General features: G+C 37.4%; 1 protein-coding gene and 1 long non-coding RNA gene across 4 annotated transcripts in view; both read right to left on the reverse strand.

Moving 5' to 3' along the window:
• LOC114075159 overlaps positions 1–2,489 on the reverse strand; it is an 18,765-nt gene extending 16,276 nt beyond the window's left edge. For all 3 annotated transcript variants that reach the window (XR_003575559.1, XR_003575558.1, XR_003575557.1), the window contains exon 1: positions 2,347–2,489. This is a non-coding gene — a long non-coding RNA (uncharacterized LOC114075159). The remainder of the gene's footprint in view (positions 1–2,346) is intronic.
• A 14,143-nt stretch (positions 2,490–16,632) lies between these two features.
• Positions 16,633–17,506, reverse strand: LOC107006498. Its single transcript, XM_015205039.1, has 2 exons — positions 17,093–17,506; positions 16,633–16,893 (listed from the first exon to the last, which is right to left on the reverse strand). Exons 1-2 carry the CDS (start codon positions 17,504–17,506, stop codon positions 16,633–16,635), a joined length of 675 nt encoding a protein of 224 aa, XP_015060525.1.
• Positions 17,507–21,279: the final 3,773 nt, after the last annotated feature.

Raw genomic sequence — 21,279 nt, forward strand, 5'->3', positions numbered from 1 at the left:
TACTATCCTGGTGTCGGAACGTGACACTCCGATCCATATACTATCCTGGTGTGGGAACGTGACACCCGATCCATATACTCTCCTGGTGTCGGAACGTGACACTCCGATCCATATACTATCCTGGTGTCGGAACGTGACACCCGATCCTCTTTTACTATCCTGGTGTCGGAACGTGACACCCGATCCTCTAATCTCATTACTTTAGTTCATCAAGCCTTCTTTTATACCAAGGCATCATCATTAACAAAGTAAATTTAGGGTTTAAGATTCAACAGCCTCATCATGCTAGTTTCATCACAATTATATATATAATCACATCATGCATACACACAATTAAGCATATAGGAGACTTTACAATACTACCCAATACATATCATTCGCTATTAAGAGTTTACTATGAAATAGCATAAACCATAACCTACCTCCACCGAAGAATTGTGATCAAGCAATCTACTTCTCCAAATTCTTGCTGTCTCTTCGTTCGTTTCTCTCTCTCGCTCATCTCTTTATTTTTCTGTCTCTTTCTATTTTTCTTATTCAAACCCTATTTATTTTACCCTAATTGTCATATAATTAAGTATAAAAGATGATAAAATACCCCACTACTTGTCTTAAGGTTCTCTCTTTTAACCCCCAAGTAATTAAATTATTAACATTAAACCACTAACTTTATAATTATAAGAAGGAATAGTCCAAAACGCCCCTTAAAATATTTAACAGAAATCCGACCCAGTCAGGGTCAGGCAGCCTGTGACGGCCCGTCGTGCCTGCGACGGTCCGTCCTGCTGCTCCCGTCACAAAGTTCAGAGACTCAATTCTGTGGAAGGATTTGTGACGGTCCGTCGAGCCCTCAACGGTCTGTCCTGCCATTTCGTCGTGAAGTTCAGAGAGTCGATCTCAGTACCCAAATTTCCAAATTCTAAGTGTTTTGGAACGAGAACCCCTCGACGGTCCGTCGTGCCCATGATGGTCCGTCGTGGGATCCGTCGACCCAGACAGTGATTTCAAGAAATTAACTCTGCTGCTCGAAACGACTAAACAGGTCGTTACAATATATATATAAACACTAATACAAAGAAACTAAACTTGAGGGACGAAGTAATAAACAAAACTCTACATTGTTTAATTCCAGATAGTAAATCTACAACTCTTTCAGCTACCTCGGTGTCTGCCTTAGTGTGTTCTATCTTTACTACTTTTGTTGATTCTTTATCATTAAGCATATATGTATTCAAATATAAAATGAACCAAGAGGGAGTGTGTGTGGGTGTGTGTTTATATATATATATATATATATATATATATATATATAAACAGTAAAACAAAGACACTAAACTTGAGGGAGGATGTAATACAGAAAAATCTACATGTTGATCAAGCTCTGGTAGAATCAGATTCTCTTAAAGAAATAGCAGCGGGATACCAATAACAATGATCACAAGGATGTGATTGCATTCACACAAGAAATTTTTCAACCTAAAAGGTTACCTATAAAGTGATGGACTTACAAACAACACAATTGCCACAGACCAGTACGATACATGCATTCCATCATTCTTTTCATTAAATAAAGGCATACACTCTTAAGTACATGTCACCATGACATCCACATATAGTTTTTGAGATTCTAATTCAGTACTCTTATGCAGACTTAACACAAGCATTGGTCTTTTTCAAAATTTTACATGCCACGATTACCTCGTGATAAGTATTTATATGTTCAATCTCATGTAAAAGTTAGTAAGACAACTGAATACATGTACATAAGAAAATCATGAACTATATGGGGTACTCAATACATGTAAGAAACCCATACCTAAAATCTCAACATTTTCACTCCTATTTATAGCAAATTACTTTAGTACAGAGAACATTAGAACAAGTTTAAAACACGATAGCTAAAAACTATCTATGAATAGCTATGACTAAAATCTAACCATTAGTGCTACAATTATTAACAGATTATGTTAATACAAATAACATTAGAACAAAAATCTGAATATATACAGTTAAATTAACCATTTTGGGTCCAACTTATAAAAGGTAATGTTACGAACATTAGACCATAATATCTAATTGCAAATAGTAAGAACTCGTCATTTTAGCTCCAACTTTTAATAGATTACGTCAAACAAAAACACATCAGAAAGAAATTCAAATCGCCAAGAAAAAAATCTAACAATTGCTCTCTAGATAATACTCACCCATTCTCATTCATGACCAAAACCTTTAATCATTGAAAACTCATCTGTTAGTTGCTCGAAATTTGTTCACAAAGGGGTACTTAGATTCATTTGCACGTCTAGGAATGCCAATTTTAATAATAAATATAGAAGATTCACAAACCTTTTTTTAGCAGATTCACCCCTTACCAAGAGCTTCACTTTCAATCGGAATATGTCCCTTCATAAGATTTACAAACCTGCTTTAGGGACCATTAGAAAATGTGTCAACACTAAATACAGTAAAAGGAACGAAAAAAATATGAAGAATATACCAAGAACACATAGAAAAAAGAAAATTTGATTCGTAATACAACACTTAGGAATTAGGTAACCCGTATCTCTTATGAGCATTTGAGAGATTTTTCTGATTTTGAGAAAAACTGAGAGTTGAGGCTTGAACTTCCGCCATGTCTTCTAGAATGAATTGATTGCTAAGATCCTATGGAAGTGACTTCGGCTAGGTCTTTGAAGATGACAATGAAAGGACTATTTGAAACTTGGAGTGTTTTTTTATTAATTTTTTTGGCTTAATAAAAATGTTAGGGACAGACAAATTTGTTGGAGTAGTGTATGTATATATATATATATATATGTATGTATGTACGTATAAAATATTCTAGTGAAAACTATAAGGCCACACTTGACAAGTATTTTTTTATAATTATAAAAATAAGACACTTTTAAAGTGTGAATATATATAAATAGGTGGGACCAATTATAGCATGATAAGACTACACTTATAAAGTGTAGCCTAAACTACTAAAGAGCACGCTTTACAAGTGTTGTCAATATTACCGTGGTCAAAAGCTAAAAACTAAGGATACACTTTTAAAGAGTAGCCTTAAAAGGTTTAAGCAGCATTTTACAAGCATTCTCTTGATTTAGTGTGGCTTTAGGCCTAATATGTTGTAGTGGCTAGCCACGTTTTCGCCGCTTCCCGCACCTCGACACTCCTCTGAAAAATCACCTCCTATAATCAAACTCCGCGATGTTGAGGCTCCAGTCTCGACCAGTGGTGGGGCTTAAATAAATCGATGGACAGTGGCTTGTGAGATGTCTACCCAGCATCCTCAAACCATTGTGTAATTGAGAGAGTCCTGTTGTGCGGGTTTGGCCCGCTTGTGGATGGACCCTCAAAGAGTGGCAGCAGAGGAGGCATAGAACTCCCTCACAATCTCCTCAAATATGTGCCCATATCATGTGCCATCAGTCACACTTGTGGAGGGTTAATAGCCCGTGCTCCTGTTGCCCTGTGTGTAGGATCCTTATGAGGACTCGTCGTTCCATAGGGACCAGTCGAGTCATCACCCCTTTCTCACTGATCATCTTGGTATCTCTCTATACCTGCCATTGCCCTTCGACTCACCACCTATTTTGTTCACCGGCTATCGGAAGAGGGACATATATTCGATCTTTTGAGCTAGTGTCCTCATTAGATGAGGCTTTTTGTTCATTATCTTTTTATTGGATGCGTTGGCTAGCTTGGATCCTGAAGACTAGGCAGACCCTGAGCCTGAAACAGTTGCAGATTAAGAGCCATACATTTAGCCCCCTTTTCTACTTGAGGCAGCCCTAATTTGTGAGCCTATCACTGTGGGCTCGTCATCATACTAGGGGCAGTGACTACATCGGGGTTCACCTTCCAGGGTATGCCCCTTGTGATTCGGGATGATGTCGTTGATGTTCCTGTTCCCCAAGGATTGTAGGCTTGGATTCTCTCTGAGTCGGTGTTTTCATCAATTAACTAGAGGGATGGGGTGGATGACTTGGATTTTCCCCTTTTCGAGTAAACCACTTGCCTCTTAGAAGCTATTGTACCTGTGGAGAAATTGTTAGTGCCAAAATAGCGCAATGACACACTCAAAATAATTCAAGGAGATATAGTTCACAATGGAAAAATAAATAAATAAATAACATTTCATTGGATGCAATGTAAGGTTGAAGTGTCTCATTGACGGTCTGTAGAGTGATCTGTGGTCCGTGAAACCCTTCCGTTGTTTTAATGAGTTCAAACCTACTCTATTATAAAAATGAAGGATTTGCAGTACGGCCTGACGATCAATCGACGGGACATAGTCCACATCCATTTTTGACACTTGTGACTTTTTGTGATTGTGGCAAACCACGGACCCAATCAACGATCCAACGATTGAACGATGGTCCATAGACGAGGTCTTCTGACTGAGGTTTGTGCAAAATTTCAGTCCTCCTATAGTTCAAGTTCCAATATGTAGGGACCACTTTTAACCACAATCTCATCTATTCATGAATTTCAACATAATCTATGCTAGTTCGTTGTTCCTAGGGATCAAATTTTGCACAATTTTCTACTGCTAGGTATGAAGTATGGAACCCCAGGTCAGAACTGACATGTAGACTTAGACACACATATTGCGGGTAATTAAAATCCTACATAATTAATATTTATCATACCTAAGATGATCACCACTTAACTTTTAGCATGTATTGTTAGTTGATTCAGTCGCAAGATCAAGATCCGACTCACGACTTCCTATATTTAACTATGAATATGAATTACGATTGACGAAAAGTTAAATTACCTTTCAGGCAATCGAGAGCGGTGTGATTGTGTCCCTTCTATGGTGTGCGACCAAAACAAGATGTTGACGCTCGCTGAGTCTGATCACTGGAATTATGGGGATGAAAAGAGAGGGAATTTTTGAGACAGATGATTGGGATCTGGGGAAAGTGAAAAGACAGAGGATTTTTAGAGATTTGTTACTTATTCCGGGAGTGATTTAGAGAGGAATTTCAGGAAGGGGACGGTTATGGAATGAAATTAGAAAGGGGGGAAGGATTTGAATGGTGGTGTTTTTAATAATGGAGATCGGGTCTATTCGATTCACTGGCTGACTAGATCAAGGATACCCTGTTGACCGTTTCTTGATCGATCGATGGTCCATCGATCGGGACCTTCGATCAATATTATACTAAGAAAAGAGTCAAGGCTTACCTGGGATTTTTGAACACTATTCAGAGTCCATTATTACCTGTGGACCTTTGATGGGGTCCGTAGACCTCTACACCAGACCATTTCTTGCGGATTATGATTTTAGCTCCAGTACATATAGCAACCATTAGGCCATTCTTGTTGTATTTTCTGGAAACTTTTTTAGACACGGACCCTATCTTCTCTCTAGCAAACACTAGCACACAGTGAAAAAAGAAAATTAAACACCTAGAGCAACTAAACTAAAAGAAAAATTCTTTCTTCACAAAAAACAAAGCTTATCGTTGGCTAGAGTGAGCTTAATTTGCCTCCCAAAAACTTCTTTATTTAACGTCACGACACGATGAAAGACCCTTGATTACTCGAACTTCATTTGGATGGTTGTCCTCAACCATTTTGTGAAAACTATCTGTATGCCCGATATGGATCTTACTCATTTGTCCATAACTCTGAACGTTGTTCCTTCCTTCTTATCAAACTCAATCGCTCCATGTGGGAACACTTTGATTATGAGGAATGGACCTTTCCATTTGGACATGAGTTTGCCCGGAAATAAATAGAGCCTATAATTGAATAGAAGCACAAGATCACCAAACTCAAATTATCGCTTTTCAATTCTTTTATCATGATACCTCTTCATATTCCCTTTGTAGATAGCTGAAATTTCATAGGATTTTAGTTTAAACTCATCAAGCACATTCAACTCGTTTAGCCTCTTATATGTCGCTCCTGTCCAATCTATGTTAAGTCTCTTCATTTCCCATATTGCCTTATGTTCTAGCTCGATTGGTCAATGACAAGCCTCCCATATACAATTTTGTATGGAGACATACTGATGGGGGTCTTGTATACAGTGCGCTAGGCCGAAAGATCATCATCTAGCTTCCTCAACCAATATTTTCTATTGGCATTTACAGTTTTTGCGAGAAACTGTTTGATATCTAGATTGAAACTTCACATTGCCCTCTAGTTTGTGGGTGGTAAGGATAGCCACATTGTGGCGAATATCCTATTTCTCCAGCAGCGCTTTGAAGAACTTATTACAAAAGTGAGAACCTTTGTTCCTGATAATGGCCCTAGGTGTACCAAATCTTGAGAAGATATTCTTTTTCAGGAATGCGGTGACACTCTTTCCTTCATTGATAGCGAGTAAAATTGCTTCAACCTATATTCTCACATAGACAAATGCCACAATAATATAATTTATCCCATGAAAACTCACAAACATTACCATGAAGTCAATGCCCCATATATCAAATAATTCAATCACCAGAATGGGATTCATGGAAAGCTCTGGCCTCCTTGAAGACCCTCCGCCATATTGGCAATGATCACATGATTTGGAAAAATAATCAGCATCTTTGTTGATGGTGGGACAATAGTACTTACACTACAAGATCTTATGCTCATCTTGAATACCACCATGTTTCCCGCTAACAGGCGATTAATGACACACCTTTAGAACACTCAACATTTCAACCTCAGGCACACAACGACGAATAATCCCATCGGCAAAACTACATTATAAGTATGGATAATCCTAAAAGAACTTTTTCACATCAAGTGGGAACTTCTCCTTTTGGTGGAAAGTCAAATCTGAAGGGACAACATATTGTTAAATAGTTATCAAAGTCTGCGAACCATGGGATCAGATTCTGAGAAGCGGCCTATACGTGCTCATCTGGAAACGTATAATTAATTTCATCCCTTTCCCCCATTTCGGGCATAACTTCATCCTCTAAACCAGGCAAGTGGTTAACCACTTGATTTTCGGTCCTCTTTCTATCATTCACCTCAAAATCAAACTCTTGAATCAATTTTACCATTTGATCAACCCTGGTTTCATGTCCCTCTTCTCGATCAATTACTCAATGCATATAGGATCAATATTTCTCGAACAAAAACACCACTGTTACAGTGTAATTCTATTGGGCTTCATTTTGGGCTTTGCTAGAATAGTTAATAGCGTGAAGGGTTTTACTTTTTTTGTCCCAATACTACACCAAGTTCAACCCCGCTCGCATCACAGATAACCTCAAATGGATCATACCGATTTGCTGAAATAATAATGAGTTTAGAAACTAAATTCCCTTTCAATGCTCTAAATTCTCTTAAACACGACTCATCAGATTAGAACTTGTAGTACTTCTCTAGAAATTTACACAAACGATGTGCAATTTAAAAAAAATCCTTTATAAACCTATAATGAAACCATCATGCCCAAGTAAACTTCTCACACCCTTGACGGTGATGGGTGGTGGAAGTTTCTCTATCACCTCAACTTTGGCCCGACAACCTCTATCCCTTATTATAGATCTGATGGCCAAACACAATACCTTCTTTCACCATATAGTGGTACTTCTCCCACTTTAGCACCAAATTGCAATCTTCAAATATCTTGAGCACCTCGACCATATTACGCAAACACCGATCAAATAAGTCACCGACAACGGAAAAATCATCCATGGAAACCTCATTAGTTTCCTCCACCATAACGGAAAATATAGACATTATAGAATGTTTGAAGTTCACCGGCGTATTACAAAACCCAAATGACTATAACGCGCAAAAACAAACTATGGTGAACTAGAGACTCGTGGTTGTTTCTTGAGTTGATTTAAAGTTAAACTAAGTTAGTTTAGTGTGTGATGTTAGGTTTAGTTTGGAGTTAAATTGACCAAGAACGTCCATGATATCTTCTTGTGTTTAGATGAGTTTTATGTGTTCATTTTACTTGAAAATTGCGTTGGATGTTCCTAAGACCTGGACGACTTAATTTAGGGGTTTCACATACGGGCATGACCCCACCTATTACCCACAAGGGGCCGTATATGAAAGGCCCATGACTTGGGCAAAATATGCCAAAAAGTAGTGGCCAACGACAACCCTAACGATTGTCCATTGGACCCTCAATTGTCCATCGACCTAAGGCGTCGATTGGACCAGTGAAGTTCAATTATTCACGCTCCATTTGGATCTAAGTATCCACCAACTAGATCCTACCAACGGTCCGTTGACTCAACGACGCTCCGTTGGTGTAGGTCCTTCGGTAAGGCCTGCAATCTGTGAAGTTGCTGCCAACTTGGGGTGTTTTATGTAAATACACCCTAAGTCTTTTAATACACAAGGTGGATAATTTTTGTGTTTTTAGGTTATATTAAAATAGTTTTAAAACCTAGACCTATACAAGACCCCTCTCTTCAAAATATTCAAACTCTCTCTCTAAAGACAAACTCTCTAAAGACTCCATTGAATGCTAGAGGTCAAGAAAGGATAGGAGGGCTGGTTGGACGTGTCTCTTCATCAAAACAACTAGTCGATTTTTCTTCCTTAAGTGATTTATGGTTTTCATTCTTTAATATCTTTCTATTCAAGAAGCCAACTTCCAAAAAGGGTTTTAAACTCAAACTCCTTCTAATTTTGAATTCTGCTAGGGGTCTTCTTGTATTTAAGTTTTAATGGTTTAAATGTATTTAGTTTGGGTTGAATTGATTATTTTGATTTTTAAACTCTAATGAAACTCTTGTGTATGTAAACTTCAATCTTTGGCTTGAAATTGGGTTATGTGAGCATGATTTGAGTAGATTATGAACTTGGGTCTTCTTGTATTTGTCATGTTGGTGTAGCTACTTCCCAAAGGAACTTAATATGGTGAAATATTGATAAATTGATGATAAGTAATGATTGTTTGAATTAATGTCGAGTTTCTTTAATTAGATAGTTCCTATTATGAATGGATATTGAGTGGTATGGTCCATATTATGGATGGCGGTGCATATTGAGGAACTTGATGTTATTTAGTATGTTTGAATATGTAGTCTTGAAGGTCTAGCATGTGAAATTAAGAGATATTGGAAATGGGTCTTATACAGTGTTTTGATGAAGCTTGTAGTTTAACTCTAAATGAAGTATATGATTATGAGAGGCATGTAGGGTGTGTAACTTGATGAACCAACGTTAAAGTATGTGTAGAACTTGATGAAAATTAAAAGACTCTTATATGCAAGGTGTGCACATGTACACACACACACTTTAAAGAATGTATTATACTATGTAGAGTAAAAATGGGAATGTTTAGGTGGACACACTTCGTGAGTTGAGATGTGTTGTCTAGTAGCAATCTGTCCATTCCTAGCGAGTTTTCTATGGTAGACTACTATGTTAAAAAATATGTGGGGAGTTATGCCTAGAACCGAGAGGATATGAAGGAGAGGTGGATTACACTTCGTGAGTTGAGATGTTGTATTTTCCAAAGTACCTCTTGAGATGAGTATTCCTCGTTAATAGAGAATGAGTTACTTTGTAGCAATTTTCTTATCCATTAACTATTTGTCCATATAGGTGTAGCTATTGGGAAATCAATGAAAAATCTAAGAAGCATGACCTTACTCTAGGCAAGTGAGGATCCCTCATCCAATAGGGTTTAATATCGGGATTCCATGTCTAACTCTCATGGTCTATATCGGTTAATCAAATCCCCCACAATGAATTGATTGAACTTAGTCTTTTAAAAGAACGTACTACTTAGGGTAGGTTGTGGTATGGGACACTATCTACTCATTGCATTAGGTAGGACCTTCCGAAAGGGAAAACTTAGTGCTTAACCTTCTAAAAGAATGTACAACTTAGGGTAGGTGGTGGTATGGGACGCTATCTACTCATTTCACTAATTAGGCATTCCAAAAGGGAAGACTTTGGTGGTTTGTTGGGTGTCTTTTAATGTCTTGCCATTGATTGAGGGGCTTTTTTCTCCCGAGTTGAGTAAGCTGAAAGTGGTGGCCTTGAGGGTTTCTTTGGTTTGCATTGGCGGAGGCATATGTGTACTTCCTCCATATCATACCTTAGTGAGTCTTAGGATAATTCTAAGGTAGCGAAACTCTTAAGGAAGATGAGTTCACATTCTCTTTCGCTTGGCCTTGGAAGTTCATTCATTTAGTGTAGGATAGTTCATTGTAATTGCTCCAGTTAAATTTATTGTGAATGATTTAAATGATTCATTGTCAATGTTCAAATGTATTAACTGTAAATTCTTAAGGAGTTCACTATGAAAGTCAAGATAAGGAGTTCACTATGAAGGTCAAGTTGGTTTTACTGTAATGTTCTTGTTGGCTTAAAATTATGGGAATTCTTGTCTAAGTTATAAATGATGGTTAGTATGATGTTTTGGTCTTGTATTCATGAATGTTTTACATAAATTGCATGACAATCTATTTTTTCTAGAATGTCCCTTTTTACATGTTTTTGCATAAGCCATACTTAGTACATTGTTTTGTAATAACCCCTTACTTTTCTATACTATATAAGTATAGGTAAAATACTTTTGAAGGTTTGAAGGCTAGAAGGAATAACTTGAGAAAGTTTCTCTCAAGGCAAAGTATGTCCTCATATATTCGATGGTTGAAGGCTAGAAGGAAGAACTTGAGAATGTTTCTCTCAAGGCAAAGTATGTCCTCATATATTCGAGGGCATAGTCCTTTTCTTAGTTTTTATTTAAAGACTTGTTATGTATTTTAATTTATTGTAGAGGGCCATGTCCCTAATATATATTGTATATTATGTCGTGTCTTAAATTTGGCTTGTGACGGCGAGATTCTTTAAATATTTATGAAAGATTGTCTTTTATTAAATATTCATGAAATGTTTTAAATTTCCGCAGTACTTTTCATGTTTTATGTGATGAACAATAGTAAAGGACTTGTACAAGACCCCAAAGGGTCAAGAATGCTCGGTCACGAAATGAGGGTTCTCCCTAACTTCTAGGTGGTTTTTTCGGGTCGTGACAGACTTGGAATCAGAGAATAAAGTTAAGAGAAATAGTTTAGGTTCTAAAAGTCTCACAAGCCACATCTAGTAGTATCTTGGTCATTTGTGTGAGTCGCGACACATCCATGTACAAGAGGCTATAGGATGATAGAAGTTTCACTTTCTTATCTATTCTAATGTCGTACCTTAGAGTTGCGTCATGTAAGATGTCTTCTCTTAATCTCTTCTCTTTGTGTTTATAGGACATGAATACGAGGAGATCGACCGCTAGAAGGCAGGAGGGTGGTGTAGCTAATTAGAGGATCCTTCTCTGTGACCAAGTTCCTCTTGTTGGTCAAGAGGAGTAAGAGAATGTGGATGTTCCCATTCAAGAACCTCAAGTGCCTCCGGAACCCCAATAACCTCAAGTGCCTCCGGAACCCCAAGGACCTCAAGTGTCTCCTATGACTGAAGCTCCTTTTGTTGAGAGTAATATTTCTAATGCAGAGTTGCAGGATGCCCTAATGAACTTGACCCAACTCATGATGGCTCAAGATGATGTTGTTAACACCCACTTTGTGGGCCAAGCTAACCAAGGAGATAGGCCACAACCAAATGCTAGTAATCCCGCCTGTAGGATTCTGGATTTCATGAGGATGAACCCTCCTACTTTTCATGGAACTAAGGTGGATTATATCCAAAAGGTTTCATAGATGAGGTTTTAAAAGTGGTAGATGCTATGGGTGTGACCCCTAGGGAGAAAGAGGAGTTAGTCCTTTACCAACTTAAGGAGGTGGCTCAAGTGTGGTTTGAGCAATGGAGGAGTGAGAGACACCTATAAAGAGGGCTGGTTGATTGGTAAGAATTCAAAGAGGCTTTTCTAGAAAGGTTCTTTCCCCTAGAGTTGAGGGATAAAGTTGGTTGAAGCCATGAACCTTCGTCAAGGTGTAATGACTGTGCAAGAGTACTCTCTCAAATTCATGAACTCTCCAAGTATGCCGTAACCATGGTAGCCAACCCTAGGGCTAGGATGAACAAGTTTGTGATGGGAGTGTCTATCTTGGTTGAAAAAGAGTGTCGTACGGCAATGCTTCTTAATGATATGGATATCTATAGCCTCATGGTGTACGCGCAAAAAATTGAGGAGTCCAAAATTAGGGAGATAAGGAAAGAAGGTAAAAGCCCTAGGTCGGATGATTCTAGTCACTAAAGGCCTAAGAAGAGGTATTATACCTAATATTCTTTCATGGGAAACAAGGATAGGGATCCAAATCAACATTCTCAAGGTGGTGGTCATTCCTATGAAAGGGCTAGGTGCCCTACTTACTGAAAGCAACATATGGGGTAAATGTCTTGCCGGAACGGATTGTTGTTTTTCATGTGATTATAAGGGCCACAAGATGAGGGAATGACCAAACCTTAAATCAAGGGGGAAAGATTTCAATCAAAGCTTCGTAGATCCTAATGCTCCAAGAAGAACCCTTCCTATGGGATGGGGGCTAGGAAGGATAATTAAACTAGATTGATGGTTTTGTTAAGTCTTAACTCTTTGTTATTGTTTCCTTTGTGTTATGAAGAGAGATTATATGGTTTTATATTTGATATGATCATGTCATCTTGATGAATTACTTAAAGAATGAATTTTCCAATTTTTTTGGAAACTTAGTAGTGAACTTCACTATGAGAATTTTGATTTTTTGAGACAAAAATTGTGTTTTCTTTTTTTGAAGTTTCAATGTGTGTAAAAGTATTGTGTATGAGCATGTTTAATGTTGGGAAAGGTAGTTCATCCATAAAAGAAGACTAAGAGTGAATTTTGACTTCATGAAGTTTTGGTAAAAGAGTTTGTGTTGCAAGGTGTTTGAAAGTGTTAAAGGATGCTGTTTATTGGTTGATGCTTGAATTTTGAGTTTTTTGATCATGATTGAAGTGTTTTATGTGATGCTAAGCGAGTCCTTGTTATTCTTAAAGTTGAAGTGTCATTCGAGGACGAATGTTATTCCAAGTGGGGGAGAATATAACATCCCAAAACAAACTAAGGTGAACTAGAGTCTCGTGGATGTTTCTTGAGTTAATTTTAAGTTAAGCTAAGTTTTTAGCGTCCTTAGTCAGTGTGTGAAGTTTGGTTAAGTTTGGAGTTCAATCGACCAAGAACGTCCATGACGTTCGGAAAGTATGATTTCGAATGTACTAGTGTGTCTTGTTGAGTTTAGACGAGTTTTACGTGTTCGTTTTACTTGAAACGTGCATTTGATGTTTCTAAGACCTAGAAGACTTATTTTAGGGGTTTAACGACTGGGCACGACCCCAGCTAGGACACACAAGGGGCCCTAGATGAAGGGCTTAAGACTTGGAAAAAACTGCCAAAAAGCAGTGGTCATCGACGACCCTAACGATGGTCCGTTGGTCCCTCAACGGTCGGTCGACCTAGGGAGTTGATTAGACCTGTGAAGTTTAATTGTCTATGCTCTATTTATATCTAAGTATCCACCAACTAGACCCTACCAATGGTCCGTTGTCTCAACGACGTTCCGCAGGTGAAGGTCTGTCAGTGAGGCCTACAATCTGTGAAGTTGCTGCCAACTTGGTGAGTTTTATATAAGTACACCCCAACTGTTTTAAGACCCTAGGTGGATAATTTTAGTGTTTTCATGTTATATTAAAATAGTTTTATGGCATACACCTAGACAAGACCCGTCTCTTCAAAATATTAAACCTCTCTCTAAAGACAAACTCTCTAAAGACTCTATTGAAAGCTAGAGGTCAAGGAAGGATACGAGGGCTGGTTGGACGTGTCTCTTCATAAAAAAAAAATCCTGGAATATGGTTCCTTAAGTGAGGTATGGTGTTCATTCTTGAATATCTTTCCATTCAAGAAGCCAACTTCCAAAAAGGTTTTCTGAACTCAAACTCCTTCTAACTTTTAATTCTACTAGGGGTCTTCTTCTATTTAAGTTTTAATGGTTTAAATGTATTTAGTTTGGGTTGAATTGATTATTTGGATGAAGCTCTTGTTTATGTATACTTCAACCTTTGGCTTGAAATTGGGTTATGTGAGCATGATTTGAGTAGATTATGAACTTGGGTCTTCTTGTATTTGTCATGTTGGTGTAGATACTTCCCAAAGGGACTTAATATGGTTAAATATTGATAAATTTCTTATGAGTTATGATGGTTTAAATTGATGTTGAGTTGCTTTCATTATAGTTCCTGTTATGAATTGATATTGAGTGGTACGGTCCATCTTATGGATGGAGGTGCTAATTGAGGAACTTGATGTTATTTAGTATGTTTCAATATGTAATCTTCAAGGTCTAACATGTGAAATGACGAGATAATTGAAATGGGTCTTGTATCGTGTTTTGATGTAGCTTGAATTGCATGCTTGACCTAGTTTAAGTGTAAATGAAGTATATGATTATGAGAAGCATGTAGGGTGTGTAACTTGATGAACCAAGGTTAAAGTATGTGTAGAACTTGATGAAAATGAAATGACTCTTATATGCAAGGTGTGGACATGTACACACACACACTTTAAAGAATGTATTATACTAAGTTGACTAAAAATGGGAATCTTGAGGTGGACACACTTGTTGAGTTTAGATGTGGTGTCTAGTAGCAACCTTTCCATTCCTAGCAAGCTTTATATGATAGACTACTATGTGAAGAAATCTGTGGGGAGTTATGCCTAGCACTGAGAGGATATGAAGGAGAGGTGGATTAGATTTTGTGAGTTGAGATGTTGTATTTTCCAAAGTACCTCTTGAGATGATTACTCCTCGTTAGTAGAGAATGAGTTACTTAGTAGCAATCTCCTTATCCCTTAACTATGTGTCCACATAGGTGTAGCTGTAGGGAACTATATGAAAGAGCTAAGAAGTATGACCTTATTCTACGAAAGTGCGGATCCCACATCCTGTAGGGGTTAAAATTTGTATACCATTTCTAGCTCTAGTTGTCTATGTCGGTTAATCAAATCCCCCACAAAGAATTGATCGAACTAAGTCTTTTAAAGGAACGTAATACTTAGGTTGGTGGTGGTATGGAATGCTCTTTGCTCAATGCATTAGGTAGGACCTTCAGAAAGGGAAGACTTGGTGCCAAACCTTCTAAAAGAATGTACTACTTAGGGTAGGTGGTGGTATGTGACGCTTCTTACTCATTGCACTAAGTAGGTATTCCGTAAGGGAAGACTTTGGTGGTTTCTCAGGTGTCTTATAATGTCTTGCCATTGATTAAGGGGCTTGTTTCTCCCGAGTTGAGTAAGAAGAAAGGGGTGGTATTGAGGGTTTCTTTAGTGTGTATTGGAGGAAGCATATGCATACTTCCTCCATATCATACCTTAGTGAGTCTTAGGATGATTCCGAGCTAGGGAAACTCTTAAGGAAAACGAGTTCACTTTCTGTTTCGCTTAACCTTGGAAGTTCATTCATTTAGTGTAGGATAGTTAAATGTAATTGCTCAAGTTGAATTTATAGTGAATGCTTTAAATTATTCATTGTCAATGTTCAAATGTATTTACTTTAAATGCTTAAGGAGTTCACTATGAAGGTCAAGTTGGTTTTACTATAATGTTCTTGTTGGCTTACAATTATGAGAATTCTTATCTAAGTTTTAAATGATGGTTAGTATGTTGTTTTGCCTTATATTCACGTATGTTTTACTTAAAGTGCATGATTAGCTATTTTTACTAAAATGTCCCTTTTTACATGTTTTTGCATATGCCATACTTAGTACATTGTTTTGTACATACCCCATACTTTTCTATACTATATAAGTATAGGTTAGAAGCTTTTTGGAAGGTTTGAAGGCTAGAAGGAAGAGCTTGGGAAAGTTTCTCTCCAGGCAAAGTATGTCCTCATATATTCAAGGGCATAGTCCTTTTCTTTTTTTTATTTAAAGACTTGTTATGTGTTTTATTTTATTGTAGAGGGCCATGTCCCTAAGATATTATGTCTATTATGTCGTGTCTTTAAGTTGCCTTGTGACGACGAGATTCTCTAAGTATTTATGAAAGATTGTCTTTTGTTAATTATTCGTGACAATTTTTAAATTTCCGCTCTACTTTCATGTCTTATGTGATGAACGATAGTAAAGGGCTTGTAAAATACCCCAAAGGGTCAAGTACGCTCGGTCACGAAACAAGGGTTCTCCCTAACTTCTAAGGGGTGATTGAGGGTCGTGACAATATCCTTTTTAATGCAAAAGTCCTCTAAGGGCAAGTGAAGGTGATTGTTTCTTTGTCTTCTGGGCATAAATATCAAGTTGTTGCCCGAGTAGCCATCAAGAAATTCAATACCAACACTTGCCTGCAAGTCCTTCTAACATCGGTTCCATGAAGGGCATAGGAAATTGGCCTATTCGTTCCAAGCATTCAACTTCTGATAGTCGATGTAAAATCTCCATTCGGTCACGGGCCCATCGAAATAAGATCATTCCTATTATTAACGACCACATTCATCCCACCCTTTTTAGGCTAGCAATGAACAAGGCACACATAAGTGCTGTCCGCAATAGGATTAATGACCCCATCATCAAACTACTTGATGATCTTTTTTGAACTACTTCTTGCATATGTGGATTCAACCTTCTTTGGTTCTGAATACTAGGTTTGTGATCTGGCATGAGTTTGATTTTGTGGAACAAATACCGGGAGGGATCCTAATAATATCCGCAAATAGCCCATCCAATGGCTCACTTGCACCTCTTTAATACCACCACTAAGTACTCTACTTGTTTCCCATTTAAATATGCTGCAATAATCACCAGCAAGGTGTCATCTCTACCCAAAAACACATACCTCAAATGCGGTGGTAGATCCTGAAGCTCTAATTTCGATGCCTCCACAATAGATGGTCTCACAGGTGGAGACTCGTGATGCATCATGTAAAACTCCAACTTCTTCAGCTTTGACCGATATTCACTTGTTTTAAGTGCGGCCACAAAATCATTATACTTTTCAATACCATAACTATATAAATTCAAGATTACATCTGCTAGTGCCTCAACATCTAGTAACTCTTCAATTTGCACTTATGATACACTCTCAACTCTGTAATTTATAGCAGATATTATTTGGAGCTCACCACTTTACTTCATTGACCTAAAGATGTTGGATGTTGTTTCTTCATTGTTCAACTTAAACATCATCTACGCTTTTTCCATATCGACTAAAGTTCCCAGTGGCAGGGAATTGTCTCCTTAGGATAAAGGGGACCTCAAAATCAACCTCACGGTCATGAATCACAAAGTCGTTAGGAAAGATAAACGACTCCAGTTTCACAAACACATCAAGGACTAGGTCTAATGGCCTCTTCAAAGTTCGATCGACTATCAGTAACCGCATCACGGTAGTCTTTGGGTGTCCCAAGCCTAAATTCTTATAACTAGACAATGGCATAAGATTTATGCTCGCACCAAGATCACACAGTGCCTTCGCAAAGTGTAGAAACCCTATATTACATAGAATAGTGAAGGCACCTGGATCATACTTCTTTTGCACATGAGACCTTGTAACTGACCTCTCCTTTTTCACCATATCCATCATAAACTCAGCATATCCAGGCATTTACTCTAAAGCATCTATCAATGAAACATTGATGGAAAGCTGTTACAACATATTTATAAACTAGTGATATTTACCATCATTCGTTTTCTTCAATAATCTATGCGGAAATGGTTACGGAGGTTTAGGCATAGGGACCACTTTATGAGATAACTCTGCTTCTTTCATTGTTGCATCACCCAACTCTCACATAGCTTACCCCGTCTAGTAGTGACTTCCATGCAATTCCCATAATCCTTTGGTTTCTAGATAGTGTTGCTTGGAAGAGTGTCAGGTTAGCGCGGGTTTGCTGTAGTAGAAAGTTGAGTCATTTGTAGCTTAAGATGCTTTATCGAGACCACATGTGCATCCACCTTTTGTCCAATACAATACAAATTACTTCTAATCTCCTTCTCATACTTATCAGTTTCATCAAACCTTCTCATGATCTTCTTCAGCATATTCTCAATACAAGCAAAATTACTTCCACCTTCCCTAGGGGCAGATTCTCAATTAGTGAGGAGAAACATATGGCACAAACCAATCGTTCTTGCTACCGTAGTTGTTCAAGTTGAAGTTGTTGTCGCACTTGTAGTTCCCATCTTGAACAAATTGCCTCTCTCGGTTGTAGTTATGTAACACTCCGCAAGTTTATGACTTTGTCTAGAGCCTCACATCATAAACCAATCCTTACAAACAATGTTTCTAAGCCTAAATTAATGTATTGAAACTAATTAGGAAATTTTAGATTTAAAACATCAAGAAACAACCAAGACATCAGGAGACTAGTAAAATCGACACTAATGTGTCTTGGCATGTTTCAAGGTGTTTTAAGTGTCGAAATTTAGTCAAATTTAGTAAAAAAAGTGCTATACATGTACTAGAGTGTTATTAGGGTCGAAGAATTTGGGTACCACTCCCTAAGGAAAACCCTAAGGGTCCTTGGAGAGGGCCCTAACATTTATTTGACCTAAAACATACAAATTGACAGTGGCCAAACGACAAGACATTGATGGGTCAACGACCCTTCGATGTTGTCGTAGGTCAATACTTAGATTATTCTAAAAAAGGGATCAAAACACCCTCTCTGTACAGAGGAAGGCTTTCAAGTACGGGGCTATCGATGATCAGTGTCCCGTAGACAGGGGTTTGTCGATAGAGTCTCAAGTAGAGTCCCTAATTTTTAGTTGATCAGTTGGTTGGTTAGTTAGTTATGTTATTAATTAAGGGTTAACAGGTGATTAATTAATCTAGTTAAAGGATTATATAATCTACCCTAACTCATAAACTAACTTAACATCCCTATTATTCCCATACCCAATTCTCTCCACCTTCTCTCTTCTTTCTGTCTCCTTTCCCGAAGATCCTATTAAAAACAAGTCTTCAAGGTTCATCAGGGCTCCAAAACTCAAGTTTTTCTCTATCAAGCATCAAATAATATTAAGGTTTTTAATTTATTCATTCTTGGGATCTCATTTCCTTAGAGGCTCATAAAAATTGGTTTGTAAAGATGTCTAAAATATGAGTTTTCATCCAATTTCGTGAATGATCTTTCAAATTGATTTTTCGTTACTTTGATTATTATTAATAAATTATGATGTTTTATTGGTCAATTGTTTTAGTTCTTAGTCTTTACCTAGATCTATGAAAGAATCCGTGATTGAACACTTTTCCCCTAACCCTAGCTATATTGAACTTGTAGATGAGTAAGGTTGTTGGAATTGATTCTATTATTGATTAATTGATTATATTATGATGATGGTGATAGGATTATTGGATAATTGTTATTTATTTATGATAAGATCTTGAAAGAGATTTTGGAAGCTATTGGTAAGACTTTTTGTGACTATGAGTTCTCTACTTCAATTATGTTGGTCTATTCTTGATGATGATATTCAATTGAAGTATGTGTATGTGATTTTATTAAACAGATGATTATATGATTATTATTGTGGTGTGTTATGAATATATTTAATTGTGAGATCATGTTAAGGGTATGATTATTTAAGGTTGAAGATTATTCTCTTGTATGCCTTATTATAATATGACTATGATGTCTTGATCTCACTAATGATGGTTTGTGATTGAATGAAGTTCTCATCCTGTACCTAATGAGCTATGATTATGATTATATAAGGGTTTAGTCTCCTATGGCACTAAATTAATATTGATGATTAAGATTGATGTAAAGGCATTTCAATAAGGGACTTTAACTTAGAACCGGTGAATTAATTATGAGACGTGTCCCTCCCAAATGTGGGCAGGTAGGTTCACAATGCTTGTCATGAGATGGAGACTATAATGCAATGTTGCATAAAAAAGGTTTCTACCATATCTCCTATTTGTTGAACTATGTTGCCCTCATAGGAATACTAGCAACTAGATCCACCTAGAATGCTATGTTCATGTTTTAGTTCTACCTTGGCAAGTAGAGCACATTCTTTCTGTGTAGGATTTAATGACACCGGATTCCATGATTAGATCACATGGTCTATTTTCGGTTAAAGGGATTGTCCCTAAAAGTAAAAATTGTCACATCCGAATTTACCCCCTAGATGTAACCGGCGTCTTCGTCCTCTTTTAAGACTAAGACTAGCCCCTTAGTCTCATGTCATTACATTTATAGGTTGAAAATGCAGAAAAATTTTAAACTTTCATTACATCTACTTGGAGGTTTACATACACCTCTACCTACACATAATATGTACGTATCCAGTATACATAGACCCTTCGTACAGGAAGGTTACATAGCCTTCTAGTTTTATTGCACATACCTATATATAAGATAGACAGATAGTGTCAAAGATTGTCTTATCTCATACCATCTAAACGAGCATCACAATATGGGCATAGCCCTACATCAAGTGTAAAGAAGCCACATATAGGCTTATACAAGTATACACAATGAAAGTAGAATGAACATAAAAGTCTTAGAAAAACAAAGGAACTTCATAGGCAAGATATTGGCATCGCCCTCGGAAACTGAGGACCTACCCCCTTGGATGATAGAGAATATCCAAGCCTTCTTCAAATCGTCTCGAATGAGCCTTCAACGACTAGAACCTAAAATGCTTAGGAAAAAGGAAGAAAAATGGGGTTAGTACTTCACATGTACTAAGTATGAGACCATATGCACATATAAGAGAAAAACATGCTAAAAAGGGACATTTAGTCAAAACATGCCATTTTACCCCTTTTAAAAGTCTAATGCAAAATCAAGCAAGTCATACCAACTGACCAAACATTCTTACTTACTCAAACAAGTAATATGTATCCCACCATACTTGAACCCATGATTTACTACAACCTTATCATCAAGGAATAACATCACAAGTATGAAGAAGAATCAATTCTATCATAATAAGCAAGACAAGTACTCATGAATCCTTAGCAAGACAACAAGTGCCTTGACCAAGCAAACCCCCATAACCTTACTCAATCAAGTAGCCCCAACAAGAAACCATAACCAATGTTCAACTCCACATAATATAACATTTGCATATACATTTCATCTTACTTTAACAATACAATACAACCCAACACGTACTCATAAATGAGCTAATCAGCATGTAGTATCAACAATGTGCAAAATTCGTCATGGACATACCATATATCATCATACCATAAACATATATAAGAACATGATCCTAAGACTCCCCTCAAGGCTAACTAGTGCAATGCTTAGGTAGAGTCCCATACTCCTACCAAGACTTAGCAAGACCCCTTAGGTTATCCAAGTTAGAGATAAAATCCTTTAATTCATTTTACCTTTTGGAAATATCTTGCCCTAACCGACA

This window comes from Solanum pennellii, chromosome 12 (genome assembly GCF_001406875.1).
Source record: "Solanum pennellii chromosome 12, SPENNV200".
In the NCBI taxonomy this organism is placed as follows: domain Eukaryota; kingdom Viridiplantae; phylum Streptophyta; class Magnoliopsida; order Solanales; family Solanaceae; genus Solanum; species Solanum pennellii.